The sequence below is a fragment of the Vipera berus genome, assembly GCF_964194415.1.
Source record: "Vipera berus genome assembly, chromosome: 2".
Taxonomy (NCBI): Eukaryota; Metazoa; Chordata; class Lepidosauria; order Squamata; family Viperidae; genus Vipera; species Vipera berus.
This window is the reverse complement of record NC_138203.1, coordinates 15984609-16002382: the sequence shown is the minus strand read 5'-3', so window position 1 is coordinate 16002382 and position 17774 is coordinate 15984609. Positions and strand designations below refer to the sequence as shown.

The 17774-nt window shown below is 41.0% G+C and overlaps 1 protein-coding gene across 2 annotated transcripts in view; it reads left to right on the top strand.

The window, feature by feature from the left end:
- ATP8B1 (ATPase phospholipid transporting 8B1) overlaps positions 1-17774 on the top strand; it is a 92193-nt gene that overhangs the window by 47460 nt on the left and 26959 nt on the right. For both annotated transcript variants that reach the window (XM_081317019.1, XM_081317018.1), the window contains exons 4-14: positions 223-336; positions 4770-4868; positions 6099-6160; positions 8469-8541; positions 8634-8704; positions 10714-10796; positions 12775-12933; positions 13160-13248; positions 14330-14520; positions 15959-16167; positions 17382-17425. In XM_081317019.1, the coding sequence (XP_081173145.1) occupies positions 223-336; positions 4770-4868; positions 6099-6160; positions 8469-8541; positions 8634-8704; positions 10714-10796; positions 12775-12933; positions 13160-13248; positions 14330-14520; positions 15959-16167; positions 17382-17425 (1194 nt within the window). The remainder of the gene's footprint in view (positions 1-222; positions 337-4769; positions 4869-6098; positions 6161-8468; positions 8542-8633; positions 8705-10713; positions 10797-12774; positions 12934-13159; positions 13249-14329; positions 14521-15958; positions 16168-17381; positions 17426-17774) is intronic.

The following is a 17774-nucleotide window of genomic DNA, read 5'->3' as shown; positions in this document are numbered from 1 at the left end:
ATTGGGTTTTTTATAAAAATGTGGAATAATATTGTAGTGGGATAATGTTTATTCAAAACATTAAAATCCCCAAGTCTGTTTCAGAGTAGTCTGGTTTGTATAATGCACTTGCATACCAAACCACTTTGGTTAATAATGTTTTATTTAAAATACAAAATGAATTTATATGATTTCTACATTAATGCTCTTAACTAAAGTGGTGGGTTTTTTTGTCTTCAACAGGGAAACGCCATCAAAACCTACAAGTATAATCCAATTACATTTTTGCCATTGAACTTGTATGAGCAGTTTAAAAGAATTGCCAATTTCTATTTCCTTATTCTACTTATTTTACAGGTATAACATTTCTTTTGAAATTTATTATGGAGTAAGTCCCCTTTATGGTCAATTTTAGAGTTGCAGATTGACTCAGTATATGTTTACCACCAATGTAAACAGGTTGACAGTCTGGGGGACTGGACTGTAGGCTCTTCATTTTACACACATACTTTGTGGCTTTAATCACATGAGGGAAGTTCTTGACTAAAGAAGCATTTTCCATGTTCAGAAGGAAATACTAATTTTCCAAAAACAAATTCCACATATGAACAATTTGCATGTGAGTGTGTGATGCTTTACACAATTCAATTTACGCTGTTGTATTGATGTAGCAACGTTTGAACATGTGCTGATCTAGATTTCCTTGTTCAGCTTACTGTAGTGTGCAGCCTACAGGCAGACATCTTAGCCCCAGAGGATATATGCAATAATGGAGCATTTTTGTGTTAATACCAAAAATCAGTACTTCCTGCTAGGGAACGGGGTTTTCCTGCTTCACTGCTGTTAACCTTTAACATCCTCCTTTTGGTAGAGTTTCTACCACTACTTACTAACTCTATCTACAGCTCCTCTCGTCCGCGACTTGGTCGAGGGTGAGCAGGCGGACCTGGCTTGCATCACGGAGACTTGGTTGGGCCCAGAGGGCGGTATTCCTCTGGTTGATCTTTGCCCACCAGGTTTCCGGGTGCTACACCGGCCTCGGGCTCAGGGTAGGGGTGGGGGAGTGGCTGTTGTTATGAGGGAGACCTTGTGTCCGCGGGAGGCCACCGTTCCCCAGATAGTCGGGTGTGAGTCTCTCTTCCTGAGATGCGGCCCTGGTGCGCAGTTGGGCTTGCTGCTGGTGTACCTTTTGCCTAGTCACGCAGCAGCAGCCCTGCCTGAGCTTCTCGATATCCTCTCTGGGTTGGTGATTGAGTTCCCGAAACTTATAGTTTTGGGGGACTTCAATCTACCATCCCTGGGAGGATCATCTGAGTTAGCTTGGGAGTTCATGGCTTCCATGACGGCCATGGACCTGACGCAAGTAATTTCAGGACCGACTCATGTGGGAGGCCACACCCTTGACCTGATTTTCTTATCTGGACGGTGGTTAGATGATCTTGGTGGGGGCTCCCCAATTGTTACGCCCCTGTCATGGACCGATCATCATCTCCTGCGGCTGGTCTTCCGTTTTGCCACCCCCCACCGTGGGTGTTTGGAACCAATTAGATGGTACCGCCCCAGATGCTTAATGGATCCTGAGAGGTTCCAGGCAGTGCTGGGGTCCCCACCTGCCTCCTTCGCTCACAGCTCGGCAGACGCCTTAGTGGAAGCCTGGGAAAGGGCAGCCACGGAGGCTCTTGACCGAGTTGGACCCTTGTGGCCCCTGACTCGGTGCAGATCCCGTCGAGCTCCATGGTTCTCCGCGGAGCTCCGTGAGATGAAGCGTTGGAGACGGGGCCTAGAGAGCGGTTGGAGATCCAGCCGTTCCGAATCTGACCGATTGCAACTAAGAGCCTATATTAGGTCTCATCTCGCTGCGATAAGGGTGGCGAGGTCTAATCACTTTGCTACCCTTATCGCGTCTGCAGATAATCGCCTGGCCGCCCTGTTTAGGGTGACTCGCTCCCTCCTTAATCAAGAGGTGAGGGAGGAACCCTTGCAGGGTCGTGCCGAGGAGTTTAACCAACATCTGTCGGACAAAATCGCTCGGATTCGGACCGGTCTGGACTCTGACTGGGCAGAGTCTGACGATCAGGACACGGGCGGTCTTGTTGATATTACCTGCGAGGAGTTTGATTCTGTGACTCCGGAGGAAGTGGACAGGATTATGGGGAGGCTGAGCTCCACCACATGTTTATTGGACCCGTGCCCTTCCTGGCTGGTTTATGCAGCCCGGGAGAGGACACGAAGCTGGTTCCAGGCAGTTATATCGGCTTCTTTGAGTGAGGGTAGCTTCCCCGCCGTCTTGAAAGAGGCGGTGGTGAGGCCTCTCCTCAAGAAGCCTGCCTTGGACCCAGCTGTGTTGAACAACTTTCGTCCGGTCTCCAACCTTCGCTTCCTTGCGAAGGTTGTTGAGAGTGTGGTGGCGCATCAGCTCCCTCTGGTCCTGGATGAAGCGGATTATCTAGACCCGTACCAATCGGGTTTCAGGCCCGGGTACAGCACGGAGACGGCATTGGTCGCGCTGGTGAATGATCTCTGGAGGGCTCAGGACAGGGGACATTCCTCTGTCCTACTCCTATTAGACCTCTCAGCGGCTTTCGATACCATCGACCATGGTATCTTGCGGCGGCGTCTCAGGGGATTGGGAGTGGGAGGCACGGTTTTGCAGTGGTTCTCCTCCTATCTCCTGGGACGTTCGCAGTCGGTGTTGACAGGGGGGCAGAGGTCGACCTCAAGGTCTCTCGTTTGTGGAGTTCCTCAGCGGTCGGTCCTCTCGCCTCTCCTGTTCAACATCTATATGAAACCGCTGGGTGAGATCATTCGTGGCTTTGGAGTTGGGTATCATCAATACGCTGATGATACCCAGCTTTTTATTTCGACCCCAAACCACCCCAGTGATGCCCTCAACGTGATGTCCCGTTGCCTAGAGGCGGTTCGGGTCTGGATGGGGAGGAACAGACTTCAACTCAACCCCGACAAAACTGAGTGGTTTTGCATACCTGCATCCCGGGTTAATTCGGATATTCCATCTCTCTCTATGGGGGGGTGAATTATTACCCCCCGTAGATAGGGCTCGCAACGTGGGAGTCCTCCTAGATTCACGGCTCACTCTGGAAGGTCACATAGTGGCTGTGACTAGGGGGGCTTTCGCCCAGGTTCGCCTGGTGCGCCAGTTGCGGCCCTATCTAGGCCGGGATGACTTATGCACGGTCACTCACGCTCTCGTGACCTCTCGTCTGGACTACTGCAACGCTCTCTACATGGGGCTGCCCTTGAGGACCACCCGGAGGCTCCAACTGGTACAGAATGCAGCTGCGAGAGTTGTGTTGGGAGTCTCCCGATACTCCCATGTTACACCTCTGCTCCGTGAGCTGCATTGGCTGTCAGTTGTCTTCCGGGTGAGATTCAAGGTACTAGTAATGGTGTTTAAGGCCCTACATGGCAGGGTCCGGAGTACCTTAGGGAACACCTGCTGCCGGCATCAACTTCCCTTCGCCCTGTGCGTTCCCACAGAGAGGGCCTCCTCAGGGTGCCACCGATCAGAGAATGTCAATTGGTGGCCCCCAGGGGGAGATCCTTTTCTGTGGGCACCCCGGAGCTATGGAATCAGTTACCGGTTGAGCTCCGGATGGCGCCCGATCTTCGCTCCTTTCGTCGCGATCTAAAAACATTCTTATTCGAACAAGCCGGCCTGGCCTGATGGGGGATTGGTGGGGTTTTTTATTGTTGTTTTATTGGGGTTTTAATATTGTATTTACTGTTTTTAGTGGGCAGATATTTAATTCTTTTTTAATTTTTGTAACTTTGTATTTTTATTCTTGCCCTGTTCACCGCCCTGAGTCCTTCGGGAGAAGGGCGGTATATAAATATTATTAAATAAATAAATAAATAAATAAATATAAAGATGACTGTTGTAAGCTTTTCAGATATGACAGACTCGAAAAATAATATGCAAAAAGAAATTAAGAGTATTTTAAAGTCAAACCATATGAATGCACTGTGTTTCAATAAAAGTATTTTTATTTATGCAGTATTTGAGTTGGATGTATCTGGGATAATAATTATTCTGTAGAAATGCATTTAAAATTATTAAATACAAGAAGTGTGAGTGTCCAATTCAATGGCAGTATTCTCAACCTGATTTAGGAATCTGATTCACGACAGGTAGCCCTTGATTTAAAGCCACAACTGAGACCAAGATTTCCTAACATTGCTAAGCAATGAGGCTTTTAAGTGAGTCACATCCAAGTTTATCTTTCTTGCCAAGTTTTTAAGTGAACCACTGCAATTGTTAAGTGAATCACACCATTGTTAAGCAAATCACACCATTGTTAAGCAAATCCAGTTTTCCCCATTGACTCTGCTCATTGGAAGCCATCTGTGGGATCTGTCGTTAAGTATGAGGAACAGCTGTCATTGACATTTTTCAGTGCCATTGTAACTTCAAACAGTCATTAAATGAGTGGCTGTAAATTGAGGGCTAGCTGTGCTGCAATTATAAACTTCTGCGTTGTTTTTAACTTTAACCAGAATTAAGTTATTTTCCGTCATACACACACACACACACACACACACACACACACACACACACACAGAGAGAGAGAGAGAGAGAGAGAGAGAGAGAGAGAGAGAGAGAGAGAGAGAGAGAGAGAGAGAGATTGCAGCTATCAAGGCCTGTAACCTTTAACGGGAATAGCATAATCTACCATTAGGAATTTATTTAATATATAAGCCACTTTGTATATCTGTGTGGTATTTTACAAGAGTAAATAACTGGTGGATTTTGGGTTTTCCCCCCACTTCAGACAATTCCTGAGATAACAACTCTGTCTTGGTATACCACGTTGATTCCATTGCTCCTGGTCTTGGGTATCACTGCAGTTAAAGATCTAGTGGACGATGTGGTAAGGATATTTCTCTTTTACTTTTTAAAAAACACCTATTAAGAATGTTTAAAGATGTTCAAGAAGGCAACCAGGCAAAGGAAAAACAGAACAGACTGTTGAGTTCCCTAAATTAAAGAAATGAAAGGCATGACTTTGCTTCTCAAAGAAGCCAGTTTGGTTGCAGTGGTTGATGTGCTGCCTTAGAAACCAGGAGACTGAGAGTTCTAGTCCCGCCTTAAGCATGCAAGCTGGCTGGGTGGCTTTGGGTCAATCACTCACAGGGTTGTTGTGGGGAAAATAGAGGAAGAAGGAGTATTAGATTTGTCCACTGTCTTGAGTTACTTATAAAGTGTAGCGGGAGCCTGGCTGGAAAGAGGGAAGTGGAAGTTTGGACAGTTGCGGCCGGTTTGGGCACAGCGGGTATGGATGGGATGAAAGGAGAGAAAAAGAAAAAGAGAAAGGGGGTGGGGTGGTTGTTGCTGTAGTCAGGGAGAGACCAGGTGAAGCCAAAGAGGAGTTTGAGGGTTTTAGCTAATTCCCTCTCTCTGAAGGAGAGAGAAGGAGAGAGAGAGAGAGAGAGAGAGAGAAGACACTGTGGGGAGCTGCCTCTGCGGAGCAAGCTGTGACTACGGAGCGTCGACAGTCCCCGCTCGTGTGTTTTCCGCTGCTGCCTGGAGCCGGAGGATTTCCCCACCCCTTTTGCATCCCAAATAGCTACTATAAACTACTGACTATTATTGCCACGACTGCCTAGTGCTGCTAAGTACTGTCATGCACTGACTGCTGTGGTTGGGGGTTGGTCATCTTTGTTCCTGTGAACCCTTTGACGATGAGAACCTGTCATCTCTTCACTCCTCGTGAGCTCCCGAAAAAGGACATTGTTGCCAACATTTTGAGAGCGCGCGGCTGAGAGCGAGACTGAAGGGGGAGGGCTAGGAAGGCCTGTGCTTTGGTGGCCCCTGAGTGGGTAGCACTACAAGAGTAATAAAAGGCGGGATTAAAATCTAATAAATAAATATTGCAATTATTATGCTGATATCTTCCTGTTAACAAATTATTTAATTGCCTGAATGATTATTTTCTTCCTGTGGTCCTCTGAAATATTTGATACATTATCCCCATCCATCAAAAGTAGAAAGGGATCTTGTGAAAGGAGAGGTATTTTTAATGTCATGATCATTATTACTACTTCTTCAGGTTAAATAATGAGAGTCCCTTTAATCTTGTTTCATTTATTTCTCCTTTTAGGCACGCCATCGGATGGACAATGAAGTTAACAACCGAACATGTGATGTAATCAGAGGCAAGAGGTACTGTAGTCAGATATATTATCCCATCTATATAATTTTCTACAGATGTAATGGCTATTAACTTGGGGGGGGGTGAGGCAGGAAAAATGACAGTGCCTGTGGCACACACACTCCATTAAAGACTTTAAGAGCAACACAGATTATAGTTTGCATGTGTGAAATGCAAACTGGTGTATTCAGACTAAACTTTGTTGCAATCAAGAGTACACGTTGCTACTTTAAGATATATTGTTTTGTGAAAAAGAGATAAAGTGATAATCCATTTCAGGAATCATTTAGGATCATTACAAAATTACCATCATCTGATTCCATGGGAAAAATTCAAATCTGTAGCAGAAAAGGGTAAAACACATTTTAATTTAACTGCAGCTCTTCCTGTGTCAAGATTCACAAAAATAAAGTTTGTGTTGGAGGCAGTGGTCAAATAATACAATCATCAGAATAGTTGTTACTTTTGTATGATAATACAAAGATTATGGTATCAATCTATTTTGCCAAGGACAGCCCATATTTTGGTCTAGTGGAAAATTCAATACATTATCAGTGTTTCTCAATCTTGGTCACTTGAAGACATCTGGACGCCAACTCTAGGAGTTGAAGTCCAAACATCTTCAAGTAGCCAAGTCAGAGAAATACTGCTTTATATCAATCTTTTTTAAAAAAAATCAATCTAGACAGTAATTTTGGTTTGTGTACTACTCTACAGCAAATACATTAACCCAAATTGTGTAGCATTATGTAGTGGTTGATACAAACATCATGATTTCATCTGAAACAATTTGCTGTAGAATCATCTACCAGGGGTTGTGTGTATTATTCACAATTCAAGTGTAGGATTATATTCATGATACTTGAAGCTGTTACACATTGTATTTCTGGCTATCATGCAAATATTTGATTCTTAGATTCAGGCAAATTTCTGAATTGAACCCGATTTCTGAAATCAAAAGATTGCTTCAGATTGGCTCAGACTGGACCAGTGTTTCAAAGTGAAGTCTTGAATCAGATCAGCTTGATTTGAAATCTACTGATAATCTGACTTGAATACAGTTTGTACAAGTCTAATGTTTACATAGCGGTTAGTTTGCGTCAGTCATTTGATAGATTTCAGCCACGTGCATAACAAATAACTAAGTAAACAATTCCCCTGAAGGTTACATAGCTGAATGATTCTAATGTCACATTTTGGAATAATAAAATGAAGAAGAAAAATCTATCTGGGCCCAGAGGTTGATTCGTGCTGGAGCCCATCTTCAAGAAACTTCTCTCTACTGGAATACGTGCTTTGGGCTATTCTGTGAGTCATATTTAGTGGTGCCTTCTTATTGGCTGATTGGTGTGTTGAAGGCTGGCAATTGGCTGGACAAGCCCTCAGCTCCTAAGAACTTGATACACTGGTGATCAGTCATGAAGTCTGGGAAACGGACCCCTTGTCAGTTAATAGGAGTATTGATTTATCACCAGCTTATCAAGTACTTAGGAGCTGAGGGCTGTCAGCACAAGGTAAAAACAGCCAATCACCAGCCATCAGCATACCAATCAACCAATAGGAAGGCACCACATAAGTATGACTCACAGAATAGCCCAAAGCACATATTCCAGTAGAGATCCCAAAGATGCTTTTTCACGAGGCAACTGGACTTTCTTGTCTTTCTTTGAAGATGCTTCGCTTCTGATCCAAGAAGAAGCGAAACATATTCAAAGAAAAACAAGAAAGTCCAGTTGCCTCGTGAAAAAGCATCTTTGGGATAACTATGATCTGGATGACTGAGAATCTCCACAGACATTCCAGTAGAGAGAAGTTCCCTGAAGATGGGATCCAGCATGACTCTGAAAGCTTGGGAGAGTAAATCTCTGGTCCCGGTGACCAATTCAGATTGGATCTTGCAATATTATCCTATGACACGTATATTTGCCTTCATTCGTAAGAAAAATCAAATTTACACATTTTTAACCAGTATCTGTAATCCTGCAGATTTAGGGGTATGTAAGCTCAAATGTTTTAACCTTCTATAATAAGACGGAGGTCGACATTTAAATGAGAAAGAAAACATGAAATTTAGAAATAATAAACTATAATTATTTCTTTTCACACTTCTTGAAAAATATTGTTATCCCCTGAATCATAAATACAGTGTTCAGTATGCATGCTAAATATTTAAAAATTTTTATAGGGACGTTTGTATTATTGTTCTATATGTTTTTGGAGCAAAATGCCAGAGGCGTTACTGTAATAATTATTACATTATAATTTCATTTCTGTGTTTATAGTGCACATGTTTCTATGTGTAAATATCTTGCTACTTAGTTTTCAGAACACAAAATGGAAAGACATTGTAGTTGGTGATGTCATCCGTTTGGGGAAAAATGCATTTGTTCCTGTAAGTACAAAAACTTTGCATGTGTATAAATTCACACTGAAAATTTAATGTCACTGTTATGTACATTTAATTCATTTTGTTTATTTAACTAGGCTGATATTTTATTGTTGTCCAGTTCAGAGCCCAACAGCCTTTGTTACGTAGAAACAGCTGAATTAGATGGGTAAGTCTCTTTATTCTCACTTTCATTCTCCAGACATGCCTCAAACATTTCTTATGTGTTGTCTTAACAACAGATTTACATTCTTACAGAGGGAATTTTAGGGGACATATTTAAACATTAAAATATTATATTTTATCATTTTATATTTTGTTCCATTTGCATATATAGGACAAGAAGGCTGTACTGAGTGGCTGTACATTCCGGCATCCCGGGACATTCAAAATGTTCCATCGCTTTCTATGGGGGGTGAGTCTTTACCCCCCGTGGATAGGGCTCGCAACTTGGGAGTCCTCCTAGATTCACGGCTTACCTTAGAAGATCATATAGTAGCCGTGACTAGGGGGGCTTTCGCTCAGGTTCGCCTGGTGCGTCAGTTGCAGCCCTATCTAGACCGGGATGCCCTGTGTACGGTCACTCATGCGCTCATGACCTCTCGTCTTGACTATTGCAATGCTCTCTACATGGGGCTTCCCTTGAAGACCACTCGGAGGCTCCAACTGGTACAGAATGCGGCCGCGAGAGTTGTCTTGGGAGTTTCCTGGTACTCCCATGTTACACCTTTGCTCCGCGAGCTGCATTGGTTACCAGTTGTCTTCCGGGTGAGGTTCAAGGTCTTAGTGATGGTTTTTAAGTCCTTACATGGCATGGGTCCGGAATACCTCGGGGACCACCTGCTGCCGGCGTCAACTTCCCTCCGCCCTGTGCGTTCCCACAGAGAGGGCCTCCTCAGGGTGCCTCCGGTCAGAGAATGCCGGCTGGTGGCCCCCAGGGGGAGGGCCTTCTCTGTGGAATCAACTGCCGGTTGAGCTCCGGATGGCACCGGATCTCCGCTCCTTCCGGCACGGGTTAAAGACCCACTTATTCGAACAAGCTGGCCTGGCCTGATGGGGAGTCAACTTAGGGTTTTAATTATTTGTATATTCTTACTGTTTTATTTTGGGCATTAATTTAATTCTTTTTTAACTTTTGTACTTTTGTATTTTTATTATATGCCCTGTTCACCGCCCTGAGTCCTTCGGGAGAAGGGCAGTATAAAAATTTAATAAAACTTAAACTTAAACTTAAGGAAGTAAACCTGAAGTATTGTTGTTAAAATAGTACTGTATATTGTTTGTACATTATGATTTATTATTGGGAATATACATAGATCTTGTTTTTAAGAACTACACAACTAATTCTGTTTGAAGGATATAAAACATAAGTGAGAAATGTAGCATGACCAAGCTGTTAAAATGTATAAATTGTATTTTTTTCCTGTAAATTATGGTGAGTTTACTGCTTATATAACTTCTTTTAAAGAAGACATTTATCACTCTTGTGTTTCAGTTTGTTTGGTTAGCTGTTGCTCTCTGGTTCAATACTGTTAGTTCTACTATATAATCACTGCACAAATAACACGAACAAGGTGACACAAACTGCTACAAGCAGCCTTTTCCCACTGTGATACAATGACAAAAAAAGGAAAAATTTATATGCTGGCTCTATATACAGTAGTTCCCATTCTCATCCAAAACCTATTTTCATCAAGTCTATGCAGCAAGTTTGTTTTAAAGAAACTGCTTTTGTTTTGTTTTCTGCAGCAAAATGATATAATTCCCCCAAATGACTATGAACCACCATATTATATCTCTAATCATCCTATGCAACTTACCGTACTTCTCTACTTTGTTAACATAATGCATTCTGTTAATGAGATTTAATGGAGAAAGAAGTAGAAAGGCTTTTAACCTACTGTGTAATTACTTGACCATTGGGCCCGTCTAGAAATTGGAATACAATTCATTTCGAGATATCATGCAGGAAAGGCCTATAGATTTTGCCACTGTTAGTTTATCTATATTTTAAATAAAATAACCAGAAAATAGGAAAGATAAAATGTACGGTAATCAAAAATAAATAAATGCAGAATCTTAAGCAAACTTAAAAAAAGAACTGAAATCCTTCATTTATCTTATTAAACTTCTATCACTGCAACTTATGGGTGTTTTTTTTCTCTCTCTCTCTGCTAGTGAAACCAACTTAAAGTTCAAAATGTCACTGGAAGTAACAGACAGGTGCCTTCAAGAAGAAAGTGCACTTGCAGTATTTGATGGTTTGTTCAAGCATACTTTCCCTTTTTAATCTCTAAATTATCTTTAGATATTTAAAGGTAAAGGTAAAGGTTCCCCCGCACATGCGTGCTAGTCGTTTCCGACTCTAGGGGCCGGTGCTCATCTCCGTTTCAAAGCCGAAGAGCCAGCGCTTGTCCGAGGACGTCTCCGTGGTCATGTGGCCGGCATGACTAGACGCCAAAGGCGCACGGAACGCTGTTACCTTCCCACCGGAGTGGTCCCTATTTTTCTACTTGCATTTTTACGTGCTTTCGAACTGCTAGGTTGGCAGAAGCTGGGACGAGTAACAGGCGCTCACTCTGTTACGCGGCACTCGGGATTCGACCCGCCAAACTGCCGACCTTCTGATCGACAAGCTCAGCGTCCTAACCCACTGAGCCACCGCGTCCCTTTTAGATATTTATCTTCTATCAAATCCAAAGATTTTTATCCAGACAAGGATTTTTTTTCACATGTATACCAAAACACATTTTAACAAGTTCAATAACCAAGAAAATCCCATTAACATTAGGACCTGCTGTTCTCTTTTATTTCTTAGTAGAAGCCATTAAGTTTGAAACATTTTTCCACCACATAAAGCTCATATTGATTCTTTTCTGTGTAACTGCTTAGCTTCTCCATTCTAATTGCCTGTTTGTGAACTTCTCCATAAACTGCCTCATTAGGTGAAATTCTGCAAGAGATGCTTACATTGAAAGAAAAACTGAAGTGTGTGCCTATTACACATCATAGAGTGGAAAGTATTAACTTTCTGCTGAATTCAGTGAGTTGCATCTGACCTTGTGAGAATGCTATGGAACTCTTTCCCTGCATTCTTCTCCCAATAACCTTCCAGCTGGTCCAGGTGGAAGAGAACATTTAAGGGCTCCTCTAAATAGGACAGATATGAATTTAGAACAAGGGGAAATGGGCAATGGTTGGATTGCCCATTCTTAGTTGGATTTACTATCTTTGAGAAGAACTCCCACTCTGTATAACAGGGGTCTTCAAATCTGGCCCTTTTATGACTTGTGGACTTCAACTTCCAAAATTCCTCAGCCAGGAATTCTGGAAGTTGAAGTCCACAAGTCATAAAAGGGCCAAGTTTGAAGACCCCTGCCGTATAAGATGCCTCCATCTAATTTGGGAAGAGAGTGTCCGTCCCTCTTAATTCCCTAAGCTACTGTTGTTTGTAGACACAGTTCCTGAAGCAACTTTACACATTTTATCTTGTTCATCATTAGAGGCATTAGAATAAAGATCACAAGGAAAGATTCCCTGTTGGTTCCTCGTTACTCTGCCCTGAAAGACAGATACTCTGAGGTGCACCCTTTCAGTTTGGCTCCTATAAGAAAAACGCTTTACTGTACTTCCTTCTTTTTCTCCCTTTTCCTACCGTGAGGATAGAAAGCTCAGAGATACAAAGCCTTTAGTAGCAGAAGGTAATTACAGTAATAATTTTTTTTGTCATTCTGACCTCGATCTTCTGTTTCTAAAGTAATATATATAAAACCTTGGTTCTGTTCATACAAATACAGATTGTGCAAAATACAGATTTTAACTAGGATTCTTTAGATTTTGTATGCATGATCCACCCTTTTCCAGAGGCCTTCTAAAGTTGTATCTAAAATGCGTCAAGAAAAGGAGTAGCATCTGTAATCTCCTGCTATGTGTGAAGTACAGGCAGATTTTGTTTACTGACAGTCTTGAAGTGATGAAAAAGTAATTTTGACCAATCCTCACATTTACAGCCTTCTTGGAAAAGTTGAAATAAGTAGAGTCACAGTTTCACTTAGCAATCGCTTCGCATAATGACTAAATTGCCAGTCCCAACTGTGGTAGCTAAACAAGGATTACTTGCATTGCATGCCAACTACTGTTCACCTGCCATAAAGCAATCTGCCATGAAAATATTTAAATACAATGTTGTGATCCAGAATCTTTTCTTTCCTCCTGCTGTTCTTTTTAATAAACATCTAGGCCTAGTAGAGTGTGAAGAGCCCAACAATCGACTAGATAAATTTACAGGGACCTTGATATGGCGAGAAAAGAGATATGCTTTGGACGCTGATAAAATTTTGTTGCGTGGTTGTAAAATCCGGAACACAGAAGTATGTCATGGACTTGTCATATTTGCAGGTATCTATACAATGAATGAAATATCACTTGCTGGTTTTTTGATATAAAAAGAGACAGTTTGTTTTCACAAATGTATATTCAATAGAGATTTTGACCTGTTAAGACTATGATAAATAATACAACATATTAATAAATTGCAAAAATATTTTTATTATGCATCTAAGAATATATAACGTGTGTCTGAAAATTAATGAGATTTACATTGTAGTTTTTAATGTGATTTTAGGGTCCGACACAAAAATAATGAAGAACAGTGGGAAAACAAGGTTTAAAAGGACCAAAATTGACTCTCTTATGAATTATATGGTGTACACGGTAAGATATTTCAGTTTACTTTTTTCCATGGTATTTAGTTAGAGTTAACAAAAGCTGTAGCACAAAATTGTTTGCTAATCTGTTAAGGTCAAACATTTATTATGGTATCAGCAGGGCTTTTTTCTCACAGAACACTCAGAATGGCGTTCCAGCACCGTTGGCGGTTGAGTTTCCCAGACTTATTGTTCTGGGTGATTTCAAAGTACCTTCCCTGGGGGGGGGTGTCGGGGGTGGCTCGAGAGTTCATGGCTTCCATGATGGCCATGGACCTGACCCAGATAATTCAGGGTCCAACTCATGGGGGAAACGCGCCCGACCTTATTTTTATCTCTGGGCAGTGGCTTAATGATTTGGGTGGGGGTTCCCCAACTGTTCGACCCCTTTCATGGACTATCTGTATACCTCCTTATCAGCAGCCTATTTAGTAAGAAAAGCAAATCAGATCAAATCTACATCTTCTGCATAATACCTCTTCTTAAATGCAAACAGCAAAGGAGACAGCCAGCTGCTCCTAAAAGAGGACAAACCATTCTTGATATTACGTAGTTCTTCCTAATCCTTGTCTTGTCACTTGCAGCAATAGAAATTGGCTGCGTTCTTTGTCCTTTGTGACAACCTACTTCACTTATTGAAAGATTATTATCAGATTATTATCAGTTACCTTGGCCTTGGCTAAGCATGGCCAACTCCTTCAGTAGTTTCTTATAGAATTTGAATAGTGAGTCATGGAAAGCCACTGTTGAGATTATGGAAATTAAAAAAAATACATCTAATTATTTATTGTGTGCATTGTACTATGCAATTTCTGATCTTATTGTTTGGATTCATATTAACAGAGAACGTACAAGGTGGTCACACATTTATTTTTGATATTAGTTCAGTCTAGTAAGTTGCCCGTATCATTAGATGTGCTAAGTCTCATTTTAGGACAACACAATCTTAAACTCATTTACAACAGCAGTGACCAGTTTTGTTTTTCTCCTCTCTTCAAGCGCCAGTGTATGAATCTGAGATTCTTCATGATATCTAGGGGATAAAATATTATTTCATAAGCATGGTTTTGGTTGTGTTTACCTTTCAGATTTTCGTATTACTCATCCTGGTGTCTTCCGGTCTGGCTATTGGACATACTTACTGGGAACAACAAATTGGCAATTCTTCTTGGTATCTCTATGATGGTAAAGATAATTCCCCTTCATACCGCGGCTTCCTTAACTTTTGGGGCTACATCATTGTGCTTAACACCATGGTTCCTATATCCCTCTACGTGAGGTAAGAAAGACAAGAACCTTCATTATGAGTTATGTATAAGCTTGAAGTTGTTCTAATAGGTCAGGGGTTCCCAATCTTTTGAGGGCCAGTAAACAGATTCATGTTTGGAGAACATGCTATGACGTGACTGCTGGGAAGGCATGGGCAGTCATAAAATACCCAGTTATTTTATGTCAAAATGGTGATATTCTCCCCACCATCATCTCTAGTCTTTGAGAATGCCCTCTACCAACTCAGGTGACTTCTATCTTTTTCTCTAGTCAAGTGACTGGACTTCAGCTTGTATAAAAATGTCTTTGAACAAATCTGGGGGCCAAAAGTGTTCATGGAGATAATAATAATAATGCATGAAACTATTTATTTATTTAAAAGATTCTTTTTTTAAAAAAAAAAGTGAAACATGGAGATTATAGGTTTTATCCCACAAAAATTCTTCATAATGTGTTTCTCCCACAAAATATGACCCCAAGAAGAACAGTAGGGATTAAACATTCTAAACGCAAAAATGTCATTTCACTCTCCTTCATTCAGGACAAGGGAATATATTATCCTATGTCATTGGAGTTGGTCCTGAGTCTTAATACAGTATTATAGGTTAACTGGCTGGACAAAACTATCTCAGCATTTGATCAGTGGAGGTAGATCTTATCCTTTAAGCAGGACTATGGAATGGTTGACATCCTGACTGGGATTGTACAAGATGCTAAGCTAAGGAAGATCTAATCTCCTTTGATTAGAGATATGGTAATTGGCAGGTTTGTAAATACCTAATGTAAGAGCCATGGAGGTGCTGTGGTTAGAATGCAGTATTGCAGGCTAACTTTGCTCCTTACCAGGACTTAGATCCTGACCAGCTCAAGGTTGACTGAGCCTTCCACCCTTCCAAGAGTCGTAAAATGAAGATCCAGGTTGTTGAGGGCAATATGCTGATTCTGACTCTGTAAAATGGTTAGAGGGAGCTGTAAAGCACTATGAAGCAGTATATAAGTCTTAAGTGTTTTTGATATTGCTAAGAAATGGATATTCTGATTAAAAATTGTTTTGAATTTGGAATACCAGACAATATTCCTTAGCATTTATGGAATCATAAGAGTTGGAAAGTGGATTGTTGACGCACATTCTTATTTACTCAGTGCAGGACTCCAGGACAGATGGCTGTTGAGGCTCTACATATCATGTACATATTTGGTGAAGGGAAACTCTCCCTCTCTCAGGAATTGGGCAGTTTTAAAAATCCAAATTGGTTTACATATAAAAATGCATCAATATAATTTTATATTTTTCACGTAATTCTACAGTTTTCAATGACATCTTCAGACGTTTCTTGAGTCATTGGTCATTCCACAGTGCTTCTGTAGTAATGTGTAATTCTTGTTAAATGTCTCTTGTGCACTGAAGTTTGGAAAACTGGGTAATCTTTGTTTTTTCTTACTCATAGTGTTGAAGTGATCCGTCTGGGCCAAAGTTATTTTATTAACTGGGACTTGCAGATGTATTATCCAGAGAAGGATACAGCTGCAAAAGCAAGAACTACCACTTTGAATGAACAGTTGGGACAGATCCATTACATCTTCACAGACAAGACAGGCACGCTGACACAGAATATCATGACCTTCAAAAAATGTAGCATAAATGGAAAAACTTATGGTAAATCTAGTTTTTATTGCACATGAAATTGATTACAGGACATTCATGGTATGGAGAAAAAACTGAAAAATTCATTGATATGAAAATCATACTGAAAGTATGCTCACCAAATGTTCTAATCAGAATAAGAAGATCTGAGGATTAAGCGGGATGCCACAAGGATAAGTCCCCCATTCTTCAATATTTTTATAAACGATCTGGTTGATAAGATGGAGGTGATGCTTCTCAGAATTGTACATGATAAAAAAAATTGGGGAAAAATAGCTAATTTCCTGAAAGGTAGAGATTCTAAACTAAGTTGGAGAAGTTGTTGGAGAAATAGGCTGAAAGTAACAGTATGAAAGTGAATAGACAAATGCAAAGTTCTTCACTTAGAAAAGAAAATCAAATGGGCAGGTATGGGATATGTGACATCTAGTTAATTAATACTTGTGAAAAAAATATTGCAATAGTTGATTCTAATTAAATGTGAGCCAGAAGTATGATGTGATAGCGAAAAAGGGCAAATGTAGCTTTAGAATAAAATCCACAAAATTATAATTTCTAAATTATACATTTCCCTCTGCTTGGCTTCAATCAAAACCCAGCTTAAGGTCTGTGTCCAGATTGAGGGCCTACATCTCAAGCAGTATTCAGCAAATGAGAACAGGTTCCGAAAAAAGAACAACAGAATTGTTCAGGCATTAGAAAGCGAGATCTACAAAGAGGAATTGAAGGAGTTATTTATGGTTAGCTGTGATAAAAGACTACAGTGGACAGATATAGCTGCACTGAAAAGATGTCACATAGAAGAGTTCTCCCTTGCTCCAAAATGCATAATATGGAATAGAAGGCAGATTCCAAATGAATGTTAGAGAAAAGGCAATTAAAGTAGCCTTCAGTGACTGTAATAAAACATTAGGCAAATGAATGTAATGATTTACAGTGTGGCAAGACCAGATGGTAACTGTGCAAACAAGGGTTTTTTCCCTTTCTCTTGGAAACCCCCAGCAGAAGATTAAGTCAATCTACCAGATATTATTGGCTATGTCTACGAGGAGCTGTAGCTGGAAGATGAAATTGTTGATAATCTTGCCTCAGCTGTGCAAATTCCCATCAGGGTCTGTTTCTATGCATCCCTGACTTCTTAAAAGCAGATGGTTGGAGGAGATAGGTTTTTGTGGTAAAACAAGAGAGTGCTTGCACCACAGTTGATATTTTATATTGCTTTTCAGGAGACTGCAGGGATAAAACAGGCCAAGAACATAATAATCTAGAGGTAAATAATTTTCAATATAAAACAATTTGTCTATTTTTTTTATTTTACTTTTATTTAGTTAATTATGAAATTTATATGCCACCCTTCTCACTATCCAAAGAGACTCTCTCTGCAAATTTGCAGAATTCCAGGAGAGAGTTTCTGTCTCCTGCATATGTCTCCTACGACGTCAAGGAGAGGGAGAAGCTTATGCTGTTTCTAAGTGGGTAGACCATGGACTGCGTGGGAGCAGGTGTCCTTTTGAGCCATGGGTAGTGAATGGTGATCCATTGTCTGTGAGCCAATATTTATAATCCCAGAGATAAACTAGATAATACTTGAAATATATATCACCCTGGTTGGTTTCCTT